The sequence below is a fragment of the Acinonyx jubatus genome, chromosome B2 (genome assembly GCF_027475565.1).
Source record: "Acinonyx jubatus isolate Ajub_Pintada_27869175 chromosome B2, VMU_Ajub_asm_v1.0, whole genome shotgun sequence".
In the NCBI taxonomy this organism is placed as follows: Eukaryota; Metazoa; Chordata; class Mammalia; order Carnivora; family Felidae; genus Acinonyx; species Acinonyx jubatus.
This window is the reverse complement of record NC_069385.1, coordinates 59,649,936-59,674,531: the sequence shown is the minus strand read 5'-3', so window position 1 is coordinate 59,674,531 and position 24,596 is coordinate 59,649,936. Positions and strand designations below refer to the sequence as shown.

The 24,596-nt window shown below is 33.9% G+C and overlaps 1 protein-coding gene across 4 annotated transcripts in view; it reads left to right on the top strand.

Annotated features, from left to right (window-relative positions):
• Positions 1-24,596, top strand: part of GRIK2 (glutamate ionotropic receptor kainate type subunit 2) — a 648,818-nt gene that overhangs the window by 279,395 nt on the left and 344,827 nt on the right. For all 4 annotated transcript variants that reach the window (XM_027057188.2, XM_027057189.2, XM_027057193.2 and 1 more), the window contains exons 5-6: positions 3,383-3,436; positions 6,699-6,872. In XM_027057188.2, coding sequence (XP_026912989.1) covers positions 3,383-3,436; positions 6,699-6,872 — 228 coding nt within the window. The remainder of the gene's footprint in view (positions 1-3,382; positions 3,437-6,698; positions 6,873-24,596) is intronic.

The window sequence follows — 24,596 nt, the reverse complement described above, 5'->3', positions numbered from 1 at the left end:
AAAATAAATAAACATTGAAAAAATAATGAAAAAAGAGAAAAAAACATTGGCAAGATGTAAGTGTTATAATTTAAAAAACATCCAGAACAAGTTTGTGGTGTCTAAATGTGGTATCTCTCCCGATTGAATGGGGGCTCCAAATGTGGGGCCATGGGTGGAAGCCAGTGGTGCAGGCAGTGAAAAGAATTCACCTGAAGCAGAACAAAAGAGATAGAAGTTTATTCAATATACCACGAGGAAGTGGGAGGCAGGACAGCAAAGGAGAGGCTGTCTGGCAAGAGGAAATAGGTGGGGGCTGTCTGTAAAGAGGGAAGGTGAGGAGGTATGGCTACCTGGAATTTTCCTTTTTGGAACCTGTGCCTAGTTGTAAGTAGCCTGTTGGTTAGTTAGAGACTGTGGATATTTTGAGGTGGATTGCCTGAAAAGCCTATCTGTATCAGCCGGGTGGTCGCTGTGAGCCCCTTTGCCTCGATCAAGTTTCCATTCCTCAAGCCTGTTGTCTAAAAGTGGCCTCATAAAGTTCTTTTTTTAATTCCACTGGAAATTATTAACTTATCTTTCAAGAGAGATACCCTGTTGTCCTTTTTTTTTTTTTTTTTTTTTTTTGGTTAATGTTATAGTGTAGGTACTCAATCAAAAATAACTAACCTTCTCTATTTAGATCACACATCATAGTCCATAATTGATTCTTATTTTCAGAATCAAAGGCTGAAGGAAGGTCAATGAAAGGCATAAACAGTCCTCAGTCATCCCCTACAGATTTCTTCTCACAGTGATGAAGGAAGCTGTGGCTGGTTCAGAATACCCATGTCAGAAGCAAACCACTCTCCCCACCATCATCTCCTTAATCCCTTCCATCCCTACCTACAAAACACAACTTTCAATACTGGCTTGAGATGAGGTTTTCAAAATATCAAGGTGAAAACAGGCAAAAAGTTTAGATTACATAGATCCTACAATGGATCTACATTCTTTGGGAACATAAAATATACCATTTTATAAAATGCCTTGTATCCAAAATCCAAGAATTAGAGACCTAGAGTTCATGTTTACTCACTATCCCAGTTTTTTTGGCCAATTTATTCATTGTTATTATTTTGTACTTTCCTCACTTATAAAATAAGTATAATAATAGGACCTACCTCATAAGGTTTTTAATGAGGCTATCAGGAAACAAGAATTTCTCCCCCTTCAGGGGTCCTTCTAGCTGGACTAAGAATCAAATTGACATGAGAGAGATTAACAGGAGAGAAGCAAATTTAATACAGGGAATCCACACAGACGTGGAAATTCCAAAATAAGTTGGACAAAATGAGATATATAGATTATGCTGAACTAAGGAGAAGGGGGACTTTTGAGGAAAAGGATGCAATTCACAGGGCAGTAAGAAGAGCAGATGTTTGATAATTAGATGTTTGTCTATCACTCATATAATATTTATCTCTGATAATAACCTTTTTTCTAGGAAAGAGTCCCAATTTAGATTTTTCTGTGTTGTTAAAGAAGGGGCAAAAGTTTCTCTTGTGTCTGCAGGGTTTCATTTGCCTTCAGCTCAAAATAATCTTCATGCCAAAGTGGCCCATCTTGAGTCTGCTTGCTTTCAGCCTCTACAAGACTTAAATTGATTAAAATGTGCAATGTCCTTAGAAGAGTGCCTAACACATTTTGGGCATTATATGCTATTTATAGTTGTACATCTGAAGCACTGTTTCTTTCAATTATCTTTATCCATTTTTCTGTACCTGTTGAGTTGATAAGTAAAAACTATAGACAAGGATAATGTTGAGCTGTCATTATATAGTTCTGGAGTTGAGAAATCTTTTGTGCATATCCATCAGGAATAGTGAATACCTTCTATGAAGATAATCTTATAAACCTTTAGTAAGATACATTTTCTCTTACTTTGATTAAGATTCACACTTCATCAGAGCATTATTGGTTCATACAGTCTTTATTCATTCAGGAAATATTAGATAATTTGGTACTTAAGTGTTGTACACCTAATTCCATTATGTGTGTGTGGTTGAGCAGGGGGAGTACACAAATGATGACAAAATATGTGTTCTTATTATAAATCACAATATCACAGTATCTAAAGTCCTTTCCTTTGCTCAGTTTTCAATGCCGCCTTTCATTAACAAATGTTTCTCCCTTTTAAAAAAGTGTATTTTGTATGTTCCAAAATTTTCACAAAATCTATTCTTTCTTAACTGAATAGCTTACTTCTAACATACAAATTTCATTTTAACTAACTAGTTAACACCTATCTATAAGCATAGAATACCCAGGGTTTAACTGAGACAGCTACTCAGCAAATTAATTTTTGCTGTTAGTATTTTACGGAAAGTATTACACGCACCTGAGAATACTTGTTGCTAAGAACTCTTCATTCAACTCAAAAATGCATCATTTTTCAATTACATTCACCAACTACTGTTCATTGATAAACAGCTATTTCAAAAAGTGTTCTCCTTTTCAAAGGAGAAATTGACATGTCTGAAAGTTCTAACCCAAAGTCCTTATTTTAAGATTGATAATCTAAAACTGACAAGGACTGGGGCACCTGGGTGGCTGAGTCAGTTGAGCATCTGACTTCGGTTCATGATCTCATAGCTCCTGAGTTTGAGCCCCGCATCAGGCTCTGTGCTGACCGCTTGCTCGGAGCCTGGAGCCTGCCTCAGAGCTGTGTCTCCTTTGCTCTCTGCCCCTCCCCCGCTCACACTTTGTCTCACTCTGTTTCTCAAAAATAAATAAATGCTAAATAAACAAACAAACAAACAAACAAATAAATAAATAAATAAAATTGACAAGGACCGTAGAAGTATGAAATGAAATAGTAATTTGCAACTGGTCTGTTAGTAAAAGAAAAAAAAACATTTTTTTATCTGTACTTTTTGAAGAATAGTGGTGATTTACAGTTGCTTCATTAATGCTAAGGAAAGTCTCCAAAGTACTTTAAAAATCGTGTTGACATTGCCTTTGCCACAATTTTTTTCCTAATTGAGTAATAGTGTTCATCAAAATAAAATTGTGTTCCTCCTTAGGATATTTGTAGTGGAGACATTACAAATATAATGAACTAAAATGTGCTAATTTCAGGTTTGTTTCAAATTTAATGTCTCCTTTAATATGTAAAGCCATAAGCTTTACAATTGCAAACTTTTAGCTAATAGCTTTCTATCGACAGAACTGGTTCGGAAATTCCTTCAGTAACCACTAATCTTCCTTAATTATGGAGAAAAGATTTAGGTTGATCCAGTTTTAATGTAACCTGAATATTATAGCCTAATTCTTCATTGTACCCTACTATTTTGTTCTCCTATTGACATATTTCATGTGATGTATACCTTCAATATTAATATTTTTATTTTTTACTTCGTAGGCATTAGCTATGGGAATGATGACAGAATACTATCATTATATCTTTACCACTCTGGTAAGTAATTTATTAAAGCATAAAGATAATGCTGTAAATTTTATTGCTACAACTTTTCAGGATGGAAAATGGGTTTTTGAGTGAGAAGTAATGACTGTCACTTTTGTAGCTTATTTTTTTTTTTATAGAACACAGGAGGAATGAATCATCACTGGGAACAAATAATTTTTGGTGTGAAGCTGATGATTTTGAAATAATTTTATTTCAGATATCAATTCAAAATATTATATCTTATTTATATATTGCTTTAGAGGACTTCTAGAACATTATAGATTTCAAAATTAATTTGCTAAGAAATCAGTATTTTAGAAGAGCACAAATTTTTATGTTGTTATCTCAGTTCTATTTACTTTACAAAAACCAGATTTATTGAAACACCTTTTAGTAGATTAAATTTTCGGTCCTGTTTATGCCTATTTTTAGTTGGATTTTTTAAAGTCAATATGATTTAATTTGCAATTATCAAATTGAATGTTACCTTCATATTTTGTTTTTACACACCCACCACACAGTTCTTCCTTACTATGCATGAAACTCTGACCTCACTCTTTTATCAAATCTACTTACTCTTGGTTCTATATCTTTATTAATATGTTATCCTGATTTTCCTTCCTCTGTGAAATGACTGTCTCTGTCACTAATTCTTTCCTGCTGTAGGGGTGGAAAATGTGTCCTCCTTCCCTTCTAGGTTCTTTGCCTGGTCTAATAATTAAATTGACATAAAACAGATTAACATGAGAAAAAAAACAAATTTAATTTCATACATCAGGAGCCCCAAAGATACGAGACTCAAGGTCAGGTCAGGTAATTGAACTAAGGAATGGGATGAGAGCCTGGGGCTTCAAATGGGAGGAAGGTAATTCACAGACTGATAGAAAGAGCAGATACTTGGTAATTAGAAGTTTACCCTGCTATACAGATAGATCTTTCAGATAAAAAAAAAGTTATCTCTATTAATAGTTTTTTTTCTTTTTTTTTTTTTCTGGTACAGAACCACTATGTAAATTCTTTAAGATAGTTAAAACAGACATAAAAGTTTTCCTGAATCTACTGGGTCTTGGTTGCCTTCAGACCACAGTAAACCACATGCAAAGTGGCATATTTGGGGGTGGCATATTCTATTCTCCTTTATTGCCTATCACCAAAATTTGAGAGTATCTCCAAGTTTGAGACTTTATCCTATTTTCCTTTTTCCTCTTTAATTATTTTCTTCAGAACTAGTATGCATGTAAGAACTTCAATTATTACCTTTGATGAAATGAAATCTCAATGTCCATTTGTAAGAGTCCTGAATTGTATTTTGCTACATTACAGAACAAGTCTGTTGTCACATTAAGATAATCTCAAATAATTTAAACCTTAATGTATTGTTCTCTAAATTGACACCTCTTCTGACTGCCTTCAAAGCTTCGATTGTCTGAATCCTATATCACCAACAAAGTTCTACTGTTTTTTCCTCCATACTATCTCTAGTTTGTGTCTCCATTCCCACAATGACCAGTTTAACCAATGCTTTCTGTTAACTCAAAAGTCTTCAATTTGGTCTCCTTGGTTTTAGGACTCTTGAAGCTATCAGACCAAATTACTAAAGTGTAGTTGATCACAATAGCTTCCTATAAAAACAACTCTCCTCCAATAGAGCTTCTTCACACAGTAGTTTGTATTTTACTTGCAAATACTATGGTTAACTGTGCTGTATCTCTATATTACTTCCCACCAGGCTATTTTTTGCAGCCTGTAAGAAACTTAATGATAGGCTGCAGGAGAGGGATTGGAAGGCTTTACTCATTAGCAAATTTTATTTCAATGCAGTCACAACTAAGTTCCACCATAATCATAAGATTTTAGAGGAATCAAAAGTATCCCTTAATAAGGAAAATAAATTAAAAAAAAAAGAAAAAACACATTTAGGATTATAGAAGTCATTAGCCTATAATTGAAGGTCGTTTTTTAGTTTAATTTTAATCTAACATTCCTATTTTCTGTTGTTGCTATTTTCCTTCATGAATTCTGTTTTATAGAAAAACTGATCTAGATCAGTCTCCTGAATAGGTTTTATGTTTTCTAATTTTTGTGCCTTTACTGACACTTTGAATGACATCTGTTTCCCTTTTGCCTACCAAGAGCCTGGCCATTGGCAGCTTAGATCCCATCTGTTCTATGAAGTTATTTTTGACTATAAAAACGGAAAGTTACCCATCTTGCTTCTGACTCCTTGCACTTATCACTTCTACTCTTTTGCCCCCGTGTGTGTGTGTGTGTGTGTGTGTGTGTGTGCGTGTGTGTGTGCGTGTGTGTGTGTGTGTGTGTGTCCTTGGCTAGATTGCAAATGTTGAAAAATAAAAACCTAAAAATCCCTTGTATTTTTCACAGCACAGAGCACAGTTCAGACCAATATCAGCTGCTCTCCACTAAATTTTAATCCTATTTTGTGGCCTATGTAGCTGTATGCATCCAGGACAAGCTGCCTATAGGACGAATGGCATTACCCTTACCCTGGTTCCCAATATTGTCTGTAAGATCTAAGGATTAACTAATGCCAGCTTGAAAGAGGGCAGAGGTCCCACATGCTGCATGTTCTTATGGTGATTTCCAGCTTTTCTGGATGCTTTGGCCCCTCTCTCCTGGGAAAATGAAATGGCAAAGCCAGAACATTCACTACCATCTGGAAATGGCAGCCAAATCTAAAGTGTTCCTTACAGTGAACTTGTTGGGTAGAGTATAAAACAAAGGAACTGCCAGGGTTCCACAACCAAAAAGGCCAGTTTTGTTAACTTTTTCTCTCAGCTTTAATATAATTTTTGTTAGAAGCCATATATCATGAACTGTTTCTTAAAAAACAAATAAACAAAAAACAAAAACAAAAAAAGTGCTAGTCACCAGTCAAGGAAGAAGAGCATAGAAAAAAAAATCGAGTCAGTTAAAAATAAAATGTTTATGCATAAAATTTAAGGGCAATCTATCTTTAATGTGGAGAAGGAAGCTTATGCAAATCTTAAATGCAGGTTTTAGAAAAGCCTGTTGTTTCACTGGTGGAATTAGAATATGATATATACATACATATTTATCTAGAATATATACATTTGCATTGACAAAGCATGAAAATAACCTATTTGAATCTCGGTGATTTGTGTTGGTTAACATCATTTGAGAAACAATCATGTTAGCTATTCTAAGGGAAGTAAAAATAATTGACTATTTTAATTACACGTGTTTGTGAATATACTCTGTTGATAATAACACAAAGAAATTTGTCTTTCAGGACCTCTTTGCTCTTGATGTAGAGCCCTACCGATACAGTGGTGTTAACATGACAGGGTTCAGAATATTAAATACAGAAAATACACAAGTCTCCTCCATCATTGAAAAGTGGTCAATGGAACGGTTGCAGGCACCTCCGAAACCCGATTCAGGTTTGCTGGATGGATTTATGACGGTATGAATTCCCACTTAAAGATCAGTTTGTGTGTTTTAAGTGATATTGTATAAATCGTTAAATCTTCTGCATACAAACTTGGGTTTAATTGTCTGACATCAAAGGCATGATATCTGAGCTACTATTGCAAATAATTCTATTATGATTTTCTAAATTAATTTTATATGGTAAATTTGAACATATATACAAGTATCTAAAAAGACATTACAACTATAGTTAGAATACCTGCAATGTAGAGATATCTCTAAGATTAATGGGTGCCATATATAGGATAAATTAGAGACTGAGAAGAAGATGTTAACCTAATAGTTATCCTTTGATCTTAACTACCCATACATGATTATTCTTCATCCTGTTGGTTTCTGATATCATATAGATGACCTACATCACACAAAAATATCCTTTGAGTTATTCACTCTTTATGGCTCAAGACCAACCAATAATCACACTTATCATTTTCAAGTCCTTGATTACACCTAGAAACTGGATTTATACATAAACTGTAAAGAAGGGTACATTCTTCTAGAAGTTTAGCTATTTATACCACTGCTGTCAGTGAAAATCTAAGGCAAGGCACAAATATAATTTAACATTTTCTGATAGCTATGTTAAAAAAACACAAAAAAACCCAAGTAAAAATCAATGTTATTAATTGATGTCATTTAACTGATTCTATTAAAAAATACTATTATTTGAACAGGTAATCAGTATAAAAATTATGGCAGATGTTTTTCATTTTCTTTTTGCTACTAAGTCTTTGACAATTGTTGTGTATCTGACACCATACATATTAATTCAGACTAGTGACATTTCAAGTGCTCAATAGCCAACTATAAGTACTGGCTACCTTATAAAACCAGGTCGATTTATACTATACTACTTTTATACTATTCTATTTAAACAAATTATAAATGTCTGATACATTTTCATTAAATCTGTTTTCTGTAGAGCAAATAATTGCTACAATTTAGGAAACAGCTAAACACCGTGGCAATCTACATTTCCTAAGTCATTACAACCTGCTTTTATTAAGTGTCAGCCTAAATGGAAATTTTATAAGCATAACGTTCTCTATCCTGATGGGTGGAAAAGCTTTTTCTATTATGATTATAACTTTCCATTAATTGCTTCAATAGGGGTTCAAAGTGTGTTTTTAACGTTGTAGCAAAACAAAGGTAAAAATTTGATTATTTTTTTTCCTTAAAAGAAAATTTTTGTTTTTTTGAGAAAAACAACCTCGTAGAATTTGAAAATATCTCATATTCATAATAATTTTTAAATAAATAATATAAGGGGAATATCACTCTTTTACATAAAAATGGAAATAGTTGACTTATTCTAATATTTTGGTATTAACCTAAGATATATTTGAGAAACTTTATTGGGAGGAAAATATCTAAATAACTTTAAAATGAATATATTTTTTTCTCTAAAGTGTATCCAGATTAAAAATAAAATACAACCTAAAAAAATTACAAATATTATGCTTTATTCTCAGTTTGAAGATGTTGAATTGAACTTTTGGAACTTAACAAGACAATGTTATTTTTTAAACTAAAATATGTCCTATATGTTTAATTGTCATTTTAATCATGTACATATTTTTTCCCACATATGGTTTTTAGCTAACTTTGTCAATCTTTAACTTCACGATGGATATCTTATTGTTACTCAAAGTCATTTTTGAATGATTTTTAGGAAAAATCAATGATATTATGGCAATTTTAAGACTTTACTTAACATTTAACTCTGACTTCTACTAATATGCCCAAGGATTAGTGTTCTGCTTTATATATCAGAATCAGAAAAATTACCCAGCTTTACTTAGGTTTTCTCTATATTTCTGTATGATTCCCTATATGACTCCACATGCCATCCCCTGAAACAAAGTACTAACTTGTAAGTAACTTATTGAGACTCTTGAAAGACAGATAAATACAAAAGAAGATGTATTAATTTCTTGTCGTCCAGTAAGGCAAGGTCTCTTGGAGAGAATTAACCTTCAGAAGATGGAACAAAAAGGGTGTTAGGAGGAATACAGGTCTGGGTTTTTTGTTTGTTTATTTGTTTGTTTGTTTGTTTCTAGCCATGAGTCCATGCCTCCTCAATTCTGTCCTTCTGAATTGGCAGGTGATTTGGTAAGAGTGGATAAGTGATAGAATGAAAATGCACTGTCAAGAAAATGAGAAAATTAGCCTATTTAATTGAAAACTCTGCACATTGTATACAGACCACAGATTTTGAAGTCTTTAGACAAATATTCGATGCCAACACTTTTACCTTTGCTATAGTCATTTCCAGGTGGCATACTAAATAAGACAGAATCAAAAATGTTCACATATAAGAGATGATTGCCCCATCATTTGTATATTTTTAGTTTCTTCAAACTACAAAGTTTTCACCAGAACACTTGAGATTTAAAAATGAAAACATTTTTTAAATGAGTGAGCTGAAGATAAATTTACTTGTGTGAGTGCTTTCTGAATAATATTTCTTATCTAAAAATGTAGACCAGTTATTTATTTTATTATATTTATACATAGAGCATGGAACAGAAACTATTTTGGAAGTAGACATGAAGTTTGCCGTTAAAATAAAGATGTCTTCCAAAATGGATGCAGATTGATTACTTTTTAAAAATTCCCCTTTGAAAAATGATAATATCTTTAAAAATCTTCTCATTATATACCATTATATAGTAGTATAAAATATAATATGTAAAATATTTTAAGTATATACAATTAATTCTTAATTTTAATAGTGCATGATTATGATAAAAATAAAACCAGTATAAGGTCTGCATAAAAATGGTATTCTTATGCCTTGCATGAGTATTATTTTTCTTTTTCATTAAAGATCATATTGTAAGCATTTTCTCATTCATTAAATGTTTAGAAAAAGAAATTAATAGGCTATTCCCACCATGAATGAAGTCAGGAAATTAAGAGGAGTCTAGTTAGAAAAGAAAAGAATTATAGCCTGGCATTGTGGTGTTCGCAACATTCCCTTCAGTCAATTCATGAGATCTCAGTGTTTATATATCTCTTGTTCTTTTTTTCTCCCTATGGTACCATAAAGAAATGAGATTATCAGCAAAGTCCCTAGTACTTGGAGCAAGACCTATTATTATCAGTATCACAGTCATTTGTCAGTATGTAAGATCATAGTGCTTAGACTTTCAAATTCTTCCTTTATGTTGAGCTATAAATGGAAACAATGAATTGGATTCATAAGAATTTTTCTGGTTGAGTTAGCACCTTAACTGACCCTTGGGTCAAGTGTTTATCTGCTAAATGATTATTGAATACAAGCCCATTTATCCTGTTGTTGTGGTTTCTTCTATAGTTTGGGGTCATCATAATAAAGATATTAATGTTATTAGCTCAGTAAAATTTTTATCTTCATTTGTTACAAACCCATCCAAGAAACCAAGTCACACAGTATATCCAAGCCCAATCTCTTCAAGGAGGATGTGAAAAAGGAAGTCCAACCCTTCACACATTAGAGTTTTTTGTTTGTTTGTTTTTAATTCATGTCACCTTTCTCACACTTCCCCCAATGTCCACACACTGCCGTCCAGTCATCGTGCTAGACTTCTCCCCAGACATGAGCCTTTACTATAAAAACCTTTCTCTATTGTGCATTCTTTGCTGATTATTTACATGTTTCCATGCTCCTAAGAGTATGGACGTCCCCTAAGTGGATATTACCACTGTTCTTTACTGCTGATCAGATGACACAGCTCCCAGTCTTCTGCCCAGACATCTGCCTTTTCCACATACAGTTACCAAAGGGCAGGAATTCACTTTTTTGAACCCATCAGAGCTGATGATGGCTGTAGTTATTATTGATATATTGAATTTGCAGCAATCTCAATTCAAGACAATGAAATCAAGTAGAAATACCTCCAGATCAGTTTAAACAGCTGTGTCCAAGACATTTTTTTCCCAATGCTGCCATCATGCCTATACTTATTAGTGCTAATGGACCTGTCTTTATCCAGTAGCTTAAAAGTACCATTTGTTTCCTTATGTTGGTGTGTAACATATATTCCTTGATAATATTAATTTAAAACACAAATCAATAATGATTGTGTTGCTTGGCTACATCATTTGAATTACTATAGGGAGATTAGTATTTTGGAAATACAAACTTTGAATACCAACTGCTATCTCCATTTCCTTACCCCTCTTTTCACACCCAACAGTCATCAAACACTGTCAAATCTACTATCTCAATATCTTTCTTCACTACATTCTTCTTTCCCCCCGTAGACCCATGACTTAGTTAAGAGCCATGTGATCTCTCCTCTGGCTGTTGCAAGTCTCCTCACTGAAGTCCTAGCCCTAACATCTCTCCCCTACATTTACCTTCTTTCTAGTGTGAACATGGCTCATGACTCCTTGTCATTTGCTAGATGAGATTTCAACCCATTTGCCAAACCTACAAGGCCCTCCATGATCTGGCTTCTGCTGCTTGTTCAGCCTCCTGTTTGCTCCCTGCTCTTTGAAGCCACCCATCTCACCACAATACGGGGTCCTCCTCATCTCACTATGGGGTGCTCCCATTATCTGAATGTTTGGCCTCTTCCTCCTTGTGCTCTAAATTTCAGATCATCTGTTACCTTTTTGTGATTTTTACCTGTGTGTTCCTTCATTTATGCACATTTTGTTTAAACCCCATGTTGAAATTTAGCTTCATTTGTATTTTTGTTTGTTTTCACATCTCTTTTCCAAAAGACTATAACTCTTTGGAGGCAAGAAGTAGGTTTCCTTATCTTTGAATGCTCTGTACTAGTTAAGCCCTTCATTCCTTAATAATGAAGGAAGGAATGGCTGACTGAATAAATGTGTGTGTTAATTTATTCTAATCACATTACAGCTGTGTTCTCATCACTAGATTCTCTCATTATACCAAATATGTTTTAGGGAGCTTTTTTTAAAATTTGCATAGTTACATTTTATTGTTGAGATATCTAATCATTTAGAAAATGAAATTAGGCTAATCTCACATATTTGTTAGACAAAATTTATTAAAAGGCAAAAGCTTAGAAATACTTCTGATTAAATAGTGAAAGTTTAGTGAGTTAAAAAAGTTCTGTCCCTTCTCTTTTACCAAAGAGTGAAAATGTTTATAAGAGAGATGAGTCTTTATGTATTTAAGTTCCAATGTCCTCCTAAAAAATATTTATTTATAATGACAGACCATAGCGCAGGAAGTTTATAATTTCTGTCATCATTTGATTAACTTTAAAGATAAATGTGTACCAATTCACAGCAGGGAGTTAGCTTATATATGAAGGGTGCAATAGTGATCACTCTGCTACTGTACAAAGATTTACCTTTAGAAAATAGAATCACAGAGATACGAAGTATGACCAGGCAGGCATTCATTTACTTCTAGAACTACAAGCCCAATTTTGCCACTGTCTGCTTAATCAGCTGAAGCTGTTTTCTTCGATTCAGTTGAAAAGAGAATATAAGGTTTTACCAGACAACGGATCAAACTAACTCTTCATGTTTTAATCAATAAAGGCATTTTGAAAAATCTGACTTTATCTTGCATCCCACTAAAACACCAGAGGAATAAAAAGTAGCCAAGTAATAACTTAATTGTTTTCTCTGTTATCAATTTTAATTGTGTATGTGCTGTGTATTCTGGGCTTGATACCAGGCATTCAAAATTTGGTGGTGAAGACAATATGTCTGTTTACTCACAGAGCTTAGGAAATTGACAAAATCAGAAGATAGTGTCTCAATGATCACATCTCACATCTCTGTCAGTACAAAAATCGTATTCGAACTTGTTGACTTCTTCCCAATTTTGTGTGTCTTTGATTGATCTAGTTTCCTAAGTCTTCCTTCAAATTCTTGTTAAAATTCCTTGTTTTCCATGCTATTTTGTGATAGCAAAAGACAAACATAAATTTACCAGGAGTTTTCCATGACTTCTTAATAGTTTGCTGAAAAATGTGTAACATTTAACAATGTTTATCAACATAACTGCTAGTTTTATTCTTGTCTTTACCACAGAAGAAATATTTAGGGGTCTATATTATAATCATTATAGCAGAAATATTTGCATAAGATATTTCAGAGTATATTATGAAGTCATAAACACAACATTCATTACATTTGTATATGATTGATTTACTGAATGGTAAAAGGACATAGAATTTGTGGCATGGATAACAGAATGGCACTGTATTTCTTCATTTTAATACCTATTAATCTTCCATGATATACTAGGCTGCAAGTTAAATCTGAATATAAATAATTGAGATGACCTAACAACCCCCATTGTTTCATTAACATACAACATTCCATTTAATTGCCTTTGCTCATTGACAGATTAAGTAATCAGCATTTATCTAAAGCTGGTAAAGAGTTGGAGTTTCCATTTTAAGTAATTGTTCCTTACGTGGAAAATGGCGGTTGCAATGAATCATTTCCTTCATAATCATGTTATTTAAAAAAAAATAACGTTTATTCATTTTTGAGAGACAGAGACAGAGCGGGGAAGGGGCAGAGAAAGAGGGAGACACAGAATCTGAAGCAGGCGCCAGGCTCTGAGCTATCAACATAGAGCCCAACGCGGGGCTTGAACTCACGAACCGCGAGATCATGACCTGAGCCGAAGTCGGGACACTCCACCAACTGAGCCACCCAGGTGCCCCGTGTTATTTTTTAGGCCAATTTTTAAACTTTTCACTTAAAAAAGTAGGGTTGAATCATGAGGGGTTTTTTTTACCCCTTCTATCCTCAAGAGCAAATTTTATCTTTAAAACACTTATCTAAAATCATGCAATACAAACTTGTATTAATACATTTCTGTTCACAACTTTCCTCAGCTTCTTATTTTATATTTAATAGCTATATAGTTACATATAGGTATAATCAATCACAGATGGTGTAAGGAAAGCAAGTACAGGGCACAATATAAAGGGAATAGAGAATGGTTAAGAAAATAAGCAATAGATTCTTTTACTAGAGCAGACATTCAGGTTAGAAAGGGGCTAACAGCAAATTTGACATAGTGTTCACCATCCTGGATTAGAGGAAAATGGATTGGGAGACAATGGGAGAAAAGCTGGGATAAAATTTTTACATACCATTTAGTTAATAGACAATTATAAATGTATAACATTTAACATATAGAAATTCAGAATAAAGTCAGCATGAAATACTGGTTGAAATTATTTAAACCAGAGAGGAAGAAATGGCACTGAGGCATATAAATAACAGGAAATATTATTACTCAGATACAGATTCATAATGAACTACAGAAAAGTTCTGACTAAGGAAGATTAACAGTTGCTATAAACAATAGTACCTTCTCTTCATTGGATCTATTTCTAAAATAAAAAGAGAGTGAATCTATTCTACAATGCACAAAGCATTTTTTGACTATTTGTTCACCTTAAGAATAAAATACACAGAGCGAAGCTACCTTTTGTATTTAGAAATAGGGTATGGACTGAAAGGGAGTAGACTAGTGGTGATTACTATCAAAACTATATTTTTTGTATTATTCCATTTTATTCATAACTTTATGAATTTATTTTAGGAATTTTATTTATTATGTTTATAATTTTAGAATTTATATTAAAAATATTGAAATGCAATACCAGATAAAAGATATCTTGGCCTCACTACAGTCTTTAAATAAAATAAAGTTTAATTTTTAATTTTTTTTTAAGTTTATTTATTTTGAGAGAGACAGAGTGCAAGCGGGAGGGTCAGAGAGAGAAGAAGATTCTCAAGCAGGCGCCATTGTTGTCAGCACAAAGCCCATGCAGGCTTGAACTCACAAAAAAGTAAGATTTTGACCTGGCCAAATCAAGAGTCAGACACTTAACCCACTGATCCACCCAGGCACCCCTATTTTTAACTTTTATTATTTATTTATTTATTTATAATCTCTACACCTAACATGGAGCTCAAATTCAGAACCCTAATTTCAAGAGTCCTATGCTGTTCTGACTGAACTAGCCAGGCACCCCTCAATTTTAAATAATATTGACATAGTTTCCATTTAAATACTTATATCAGTTTTATATAAAAACAAAAAATATAAATATACATAATGTTTATTATTTATATTTATATAGATTTATATTACTTTTAGATATTGTTATAAAAGGTAAGCCATATCCTTATTTATCTACTAGAGAGACAATGTTAGTGGCTCCAATATTATTAGGATAATTATCGTTTATAATATATGGCCTCAGTATACTAAATATGTATATTTTTGATAGATTTTTAAATTAAATATTAAGTGTTAACTATTTATAAAATATTTATGTATAAATATGTAACATTTAATTTTATATTTTATTAATTTTAGACTCAGTATGTCTGTCAAATTTTAACAAATTTTCCTTCTTTGCAACCGTGACTTATAACAAATTGCAGCTTGTTTTGTCATGCTCAATTTCCGAAGAATTATATTTAAAAATTAAGATAGCTAGAAAATGTTACAAATAAGTCAAGGATTTGTTATATAGTGAAATTTGTGTTATATATAATAAACAATAATTGTAACTTTTTTTCATGTAGATAGATACAACAGTAGATATTTTCCTCTTTTTTTGTTTTTAGATAACCTACACCTGTATCTTACCAATGCAGAAATGCTCTTGCCTTTTTGAGTCCAAGAATTATCTGACTGTGTTATTAGAAGTAGGAACGTACAGATTTATGAAGTATGAACATTAAGGGCCCTAGAATGTACAGCAGCCTAGGAAGTTTGATTCAAACAAGGACTTTGTATATAAACTTTGAATCTAGCTCCTGATACATGTTACCTTTTCTATTGACAATCTCAACTATAAAATGACCTAACTGTGAAATGTATTTAACACTTACTGCATCCTAATATTATTATTACCTCCAACAATATCATGGGGCAGTTATAATCCTCATTTTATAGATGCAGATACATAGAATGGGTAGATGATATATAAAGGAAGATCCCTGTACTATAGTCTGAAGCAAATATAAAGGAGTCCTTTAGCATCCAAAGGTAAAATTTAGGTATGATGAATTAGAGACCAGCAAAAAATGTTACATTTAGTGCTTCTTCTTCAACTTTAATGTACAAATTTTCACACGAGTTTCCTTCCCAAATAAAATTAAATTAATAAATAGGGATCAGAAGTCAGCATCTGCATCCCATTTTCAGCCATTTCTAATGCTGTTACTTCAGGCAAGTTACTTAACCTCTTTGAGCCTCACTTGTCAAATAGAAATAATCAATTTTGTGTGTTGTTCTAAAGATTGAAAGAGATAATGCATTAACATATAAAAATATTAACCTATCTAAATTTTTATAATTACAAACTATATCAATGACTCCTCCTAAACTCCTGGTGCCTTACAAATATAGAACAAATTTTGATATGGTGTTTATAGTTTAATTAACTCAACCATGGGGGTGTCTGGCTGGCTCAGTCGGCAGAACATGCTAGTCTTGGTCTCAGGTTCGTGAGTTCAAGCCTCATGTTGGGGGTAGAGATTACTTTAAAAAAATAATTCAGTCATATTATTCCAACATCATTGTTATCTCTTGTATGCATTAATACCATAGTAGTTGGTGTGTGTGAGTGTGTGTGTGTGTGTGTGTGTGTGTGTGTGTGTGTGTGTTGGATGGTTAATTGACATAGAGAACTAAGGAAGATTCATATAGAATCTACTTGGTACTTGAATCTAGTATGCTTCTTTAAAACTGGACCCAATCACAATAATTTGAAATGTGCAATTAGACTGATATATCACTATTGAACAGGTTTTAAATCTAGTTAGAAGTTTATGAAACATCTGGTTGTGTATCATTTATTTCCTGCCTACTTTTTTAGATTAAAAAGATGGCTTGTTGGCATAGAATTAAAGGTTGGATTTTTGCTTGGCTCTTTTATGTCAATTATTAAAGACTGTTAAATCTATTTCTACCTTCGAGTGAAAACTTTGGAATCAGAATCACCTGACTGTTAAAACTGAAATCTACCTATTATTACTTTTGTAAACTTCTGCTACTTACCTAACATTTCTGAGCATCAAGTACCTCATCTATTTAGTGGAAATAGTAATGCCTACATCAAAATGTCACTGTGAAGATTAAATACATAATTTTTATACTGCTCAAAGACAGTATCTAGCACATAGAAAATCCTCCAAAATCAGTATCCATTCACTTCAAGGCAAATACAATTTTTGCATTTAGCGTAAGTGATATTTCTGTTCAGAGTAAACTTCATCACTCTCAAAGTCTTCTGATACCCTGTGTATACAAATACGACAAGTGTATAAGCATGCAACTATGTAAAAACTACTTTAAAAAGATCTAAGGGCAGGTAGTTGTTTACTTTGATGTGCTGGTTGAGGTTATGTGAATGAATGAACATGAATCATCACCAGCTTTACTATCAATTTGTTGATGTTAATTTCATCAGTGGTACCTAAGTAATTATACTTACACTAGAAAGACAACTTTTTAAAAAGTGTAGCCGATGCAGTTTTGTGATTTAAAGGTTTAAGAAATGGTCAAAGGTCTACTCTGATGCACTAATATCCAAGATATGCTTGGCCAATACTCTTTAAATCCACATTAATAAATCAAAAGAATATTTCAGACAAAATGAAATGAAGAATTTTAAGGTGAATTTGCCTAAAGGATATTAGGAATTCTCTTTCTTTATTATGCAGAGAGGAAATATTATGTTGATCTTTCATTTGCCTTTCTAAAAGAGTTCATAAATATTTTATTCATTAATCTTCAGAATACCCTGTGACCAAATTGAACCAGAAAAGAAAAGCGAAGTTATTAAACAGACACAGATGTTGAAATGGTACCAAATCAATCCTTCATGAAAAATTCCTATGTATTGTTACTCATTAATTCATTCTCCAAATATTTATTGAACACCTATTATATGCAATGTGTGGTATTAGACCATATGGATGACAAATATATATATGTGTATGTATGTATATGTATATATATACACATATATACATGATGAATTATCAATTTAGTAAGGAAAGTAAAACACAGCCTTAAATAATAATAATAATAATAATAATAATAATAATAAACGTTGGCATGTAGTAAGGAATATATGTAGAAAATAGTGTTTTTAGATAGGAGTTTACCCACTTTTTGTTTAGGATGTAATCTCAACTTCACAGAAAACAGGAAGAACAGTTCTCTGTCTTTGTAGTTCCCTCACTGGACATGATCAAACATCTACCATCCTGTGAGACATGGTCAGTTTGATCAGGCCAATTGGTGCTTGTAGGATGCTCCTGTCAGACATGCTGTTTTCCAGCTGGAGAATTCCATAGCTGCGACCAGGTTTGAAGCACTTCAGAAAGTGGTACTGGATCCTGGAGCTGCTGTCAGACTTGGCATCCTGGTATTTCTGCTGAAAATGTGGCAGTCAAATGGTCATCTCTGTGTACCCATGCTTCTGTTGCCTCTTGTGTTAGAGGCTATATTTGCCAATTGTGTCTCCATGTTCTTTATTTTTTTTTAAATTTTTTTTTCAACGTTTATTTATTTTTGGGACAGAGAGAGACAGAGCATGAACGGGGGAGGGGCAGAGAGAGAGGGAGACACAGAATCGGAAACAGGTTCCAGGCTCTGAGCCATCAGCCCAGAGCCTGACGCGGGGCTCGAACTCCCGGACCACGAGATCGTGACCTGGCTGAAGTCGGACGCTTAACCGACTGCGCCACCCAGGCGCCCCAACTCCATGTTCTTTCTGGTCACTCAGCATTGGGGCTAAGGCTCAAATTCATTCTCACATTGGTCTGGATCCCCACTATTCCAGCTTTCAGTTATCTAGCTTTTTAGTGTACACAACAAACATGCACCTACCCATTGTGCCTGTGTGGCTGAGTCAGAAATCCCACATCAGTCCCAGCTTGTTTGCAGACCCAGACCCTCCCCAGTGCTCTCAGGCCTTGTCTTAACTGTGCTCTCTTAGTTGGGGCATTCTGAATTGGGGTCTTGGCTGTTTTCCTCCAAGGAATTTCCTTAGCCCTTTTGCAAATTTATCTTCTCACCTCCCACCAACGTTCAAGCCCCTGGTGCTAAGAAGGAAAGAGTGGTCTCTGCAAAATCAAATGCATGGTTGCTACAGCCACTACAGAGTTGGTGCAGAGTTGGCATACATCTACTTAAATGAATAAATAAATAAGGTCATTTTGATGGATCTGTTCAGAACAAGAAAACTTACGCCAAGATAATTTGATATTTCTGTCTTTCAACATAATTCTGTTACTTTTACTGTTATTACTATTCCAGTATCACCAAGTACTGGGCACATCTTCCACGGTGTTATAACAATCTAAGAATTTTGTGTGATTGGAAAAGGAATTTTGGAGGAGGTAGTGCGAATAAGGCTAGGTGAGATCAGCAAGGCCATGTTGGAAGAAGAGAATGGAAAGACGTTATTAAATGTTCTAGAATAGGGGAGTGCAATAAAAGTAATATTTGCCATTTACTGTGTATCTACTCTTTACTAAACATTATGCCAATTTGTGGTAGTTATGTAAAGATACGCTTGCCTTATACTACCTCTGATTATCCCCCAAATGCTACATGTTTTATTTCTCACTTTACAAATGATGGAACTGGGAGTCAAATATGTTTAGTATGTTGTGCAAGGACATTCAAATCAGAAGATGGAGCTGAGCTTTATGTCTAAGGCCTTTCTAATTTGATAACGTGCTCATCCTGCTCCCAGAAAGTCTCATCTGGTGACACTGTGCAGGTGCATTAGACTCACTCCAATGGAGGCAGGAAGCTGTAATCCAAGCCTACAGTAATAAGGACTGGAAGTAGAGTAGATAAGACTCAAAGGAATGATTGAACAGGAAGACTTTTTTTTGAGATGGGAAAGGAGAATAAGGAGATAAGACAGGCCTTTGAGCTTCCCACTTTAAGTGACTGGGAAGACACTAATGCTTTTAATAAACATGCGGCCACCTGCAGGAGGTGGCTTAGAAACGGGATGGCATTGATTGCAGACTTGTAGGATCTGAGATGATGATGATACCTAAAGGGAGAGGGATCTGGCAAAAAGCTGGAAGGTGGAATATAGCTTCTCACTGCAGTAATGTCTCAGTTTCCTTTTTCAGAAACAGAGGGAAACATTCCAGAATCTATGGGTGTACGTTTATAAGTCTTCATAGAAAAGGATCTAGCTAACCTGTTTGGCCCCCTAGACTAAGTAACCCTGAAAGCCATATTGATGTCAGTTAAATTATTTCTGCATCTTTTAGTGCTTTGTTTCTTAACAGTTGTACCCAAATAGCCTGAGACTACACCAAATGTGTCTTGGGTCTTGGGAATATGCCTTGGGAAAAGAGATGTCCATTTAAATTCTGGTGCTGTCTTTCAAGGAAAATATTACCCCTGCTAAATGTTGCCTTTAAAAATCAACTTCTCAGACTCCATTCTCAGGCTTTAAATATTTATTCCTCTCTCCAAGTCCTTTAACTTTATCAAAGGGAAATTAATAAGTGAAATACCTTTAAAGACAGTGGAATATCTTTAAAATATGAACTTCTCTAGCCCCTAAGGAAGGTGCACATAAATTTAACTGACAAAAATCATGCATGGTTTTCTAGATTTGAGAGTCTGCTAGACTACAATTTCATTTTAAGTAAATTTGAAATAATCAACATCACAATAAAGTAAATATGGATGTTATTCATTTCATCACTTTTAAAAGTGTCATAAATATTTTGAATATTTAATATTATTTAATGTTATTATATGGATGATACATACTGTAGAAAATTTGTAAACTAAAAAAATTATGGAGGAAAATTAAAATTTTCTATTTATTAACATAACAAGTCAAGAGAATGACAACTAACATTTTAGGACCAATAGAAGCTCTCTCGGGGGGTGCCTGGCTGGTTCAGTCAGCTAAGTGCCAGACTCTCAGTTTCAGCTCAGGTCATGATCTCCAGGTTTGTGGGGTTTGAGCCCCACTTCCCATCCACAACCACAGTACAGGGGCTTGGGATTCTCTCTCCCTCTGTCTTAGCCCCTCGCCCACTGCTCATGCTCTCTCTACTCTCTTTGTCTCTCTCAAAGTAAATGAATAAACTTTAGAAAAAAGTAAACAAACTAATTGATTAGTTAAAACAAACTAATTGATATCCATAGCAACCAGAAAATTCACTGCTAGCAGCCTAGTTTATCATGTTTCTGTATTTTTTTCTCACACTTGTGTATTCTTAAAAAAGGTAACTGATGTTTCTTCCAAAACAAGTTTATGCTTGTTGTACTTATTAATGACAGAATTCAATTAAAAATTACATAAAATCATGAAATACAAGGGTAAAACAAAATTGTTTCTGTGAAAACTTTGATTGTATTGAAAAACTTGGCAAATGCAAGCCATCTAACATTTTTTTTTATATTAGTGTGAGCAAGACAGCTCTAAAAGGTGGATTCTGCATATAGTTTTTTTTTTGCAGGTCCTTTATTCTTCTTTCAACTGAAAGAAACCAAAGCTGAAAATCATGGCTAACCCATTATGTTTGGGGTTTATGCAAAACAGGAGAGGGATTCTAATCAGCAGACCCATGAAAAGGGTCTTGGCTCTACATTAATATATTTAAGGATAGATTTAGAGTTAGATGTTTTGTTTTACAACTTTTAAAGTATATATGCTTTAATCAACCATCTTAATTAACTGGCCAAATGTTAGCTTTGGTTGCTTTAGAAAAGAGGTCATCCATGCATTTATTTCTATTAATTTTTTGAGCCCTTGTACATATTTCGCTAGAAATAGGATCATAGATGTGCAGTTTGCATGAGGTTTTCTTAAAGTCAAGCTAACATTTTTAAAAATCTGCTTTGTCTTAGGCACTGTTCTTGGCATACAGAGATAGTGGTAAACAGGATAAAGATGTTTACCTTCTCTTTGGTAAATAGAGGGATAAGTTAAAGAAAATTAGTTAGAATAAGAAGATAGAGAATGATTAGGGTTAGGGAATGCTTGCTAGCTAGAGTATTGCCAGGAGATGATGTGTGGAATAGGACCAAATCCTAAGAAATAGGGAGCCATGCAAAGACTTATCAGGAGAACATCAAGGCAGAAGGAACAAGTGCAAACTCCTTAAAAGGGAAATAGGCAAGTTGAGTCTGTCAGTGTGCTGAATAATTTGGAGTAAGAGGAAAAATGATAGAAGATCAGAGAAGTGGGGGTGTCTGGGTGGCTCAGTCGGTTAAGCATCTGACTCTTGATTTCAGCTCAGGTCTTCTCACCATTTTGAGTTCAAGCTCAGTATTGGGCTCTGCACTGGACATGAAGCCTACTTTCAAAAAAAAAATCAGAAGATCAGGGAAGTGGTCATGAGATATGTGGTTTAGGTCGTTGAAGGACATATAAATTTGGATTTTGATCTAAATGCAATGGAAGCCCTGGAGGGCTCTTATAAATGAGTGTTGGACTTAACTGGTCACTTGTTAGAACATTTTCTTTTAATGTCCATCTCTTTTTATAATAGAACAATAATACTTTGAAGTAATAGAAAAATCTTTATGAACAGCTTACATATGTTTCAAGTGGTGACAAATTGAAGGAAACATACATTTGTTAAATGTATCAAATTGTGTGAAAAATAGAACCAATGACAGTTAATGCAAGAATTCACTGTTTTAATATGCTACCAATGTAAGACAGTGATCATTTATAATTGCCAACAAATGACAAAGTTAAATGTGGTAAAAAAAAATACTTTGCGTAGCAAATTAATTTCTCCACCTGCTTTGATGCTCTTTAAGTATTAAATATTAAACATACAGTTCTTTAAACAGCATTGTTTCTGTGTCTTTAATGAGTGATTTAAAATAAATTCTTTAAGAAGTGCAATAATACAGAATATATAAACAGTGTTAGGAAATATATAAGGAGACATGCAGAATTCCAACCTTCTTGCCAGTATTGTATTCAATATTTTGCCTTCATCAACATGTACCCACAGGAACACAGCTGGACAGAATATCTTTCTGTGATCGTTAGTAGCTCTGTATTGCCCGTAAATGGCTCGGTTATGAGTCAGTGAATGTGCTTCAGGCTTTGATTTTTGTGTTCAAAGATGAACACCATGAGGACACCACCCAGAGAGAGATTTATCATGTTTTGTTTCAGATATCTTGTAGTAAAAGCTGAATTTTCTTGTCTTTGTTCTATGCATATCATAATTTTAAAATTATAAGCCATTTTTAATATGTTAGAGAATATTAACCAGAATGAGATAAAATTAAAGTAGGTTTCCTCACCTCTTAAAAAAATGTAATACCACCCCTATAGACATGCCTATTGGCATATTTATTATTCAAAATTTTTATTTTCTCATATTGTGTAGTCGCAAACATCTTTCTATCCTATGCAGTACAGTAATTAGCTTTAAAATTTATACTTAAGAATATATCAAATATAGTGTCTGTTTTGGTCCTCCATGAAGTAAATCCAAAAATGAGGTTAGATGTACGACAAACTTATTGGCAGATGTGCCTGTGAAGGGTAAAGAGGAAGGGGGTTAGAATATGTACTTCTTTAGTACAAGATGCAGGTCTGAAATCTGTGAAAAGAGAGAGGGAAGTTAACATTGGATAGGAAGAGCCTTAGACTGCACTGCAGAAATTCTTAGCTATGATTCCTTAAGCCAGAGCTTCCCATGAAAGAAATTTTGTGTTGGGGGAACTGACCTTGTTCTGGCAAACCTACCAAGTTGTCACTGCCTAGGCCAGCCTGACAGAAGTATGGTCTGGTGAACACAGTGGTGTAATGAAGTTACAGAAGCTGGAGGCTATTAATCAGCTAAATCCTCTGTAGCTGTTTGCCTTGAAGGAAGATTCAATGACAGGGCTTCTCCATGGCCATCACACATACAAATTTTGGGCCTTTTAGTAGAGTTATTATCAAGGGGATATAGATTTTTCTTTCTTAGTTTCCTTGGTTTATAATGTTCACCCTTAACTTACCAGGTGCTATAAGTGATATCAGGTGAAAGAAAGAAGAGGGACTGTATGGTTGCATCATGGGTTCTGGATGAAAAACAACAAAAAAATGGGGTGCCTGAGTGGGCTCAGTTGGTTAAGTGACTGACTCTTGATTTTGATTCAGGTCATGATCTCATGGTTCAGGAGATTGATCCCTGCAATGGGCTCTGCACTGACAGCATGGAGCTGCTTGGGATTCTCTCTCTCTCTTTCTCTCTCTCTCTGCCCCTTCCCTGCTCATGTACTCTAAACAAACAAACAAACTTAAATAAACTTTAAATAAATAAAAACAACAAAAAACAGCAAATCAGTTTTCATTTGACACGTAATACTATTAAGAAGCTAATTCAAAATTGTAAGAGAGTTATTATAGTTCAATGAAGAATGCATAGCAGTGTTCAATAAAACAGGGAAAAAAACTTGGAAGTAAGCATGGAAAAACCTATAGTCAGGAAACAATCACATAGATTTAATAATGGAGTTAATTAAGAATAGTCATATAACCTACACATGCATTATGTATTTTTTAAAAATTGTAATAGTGTACTTCCACTGAAACTAATACTCTACAGCAGAGAGTGAATAGGAGTTCCCACTCAGTGAGCTCTGAAGGGTGCTCAACTTACCTTATTAATTAATGAATCATAATTTAGTACTTGATTACAAAGTCTTTAATTCACAAAATTAATTTCA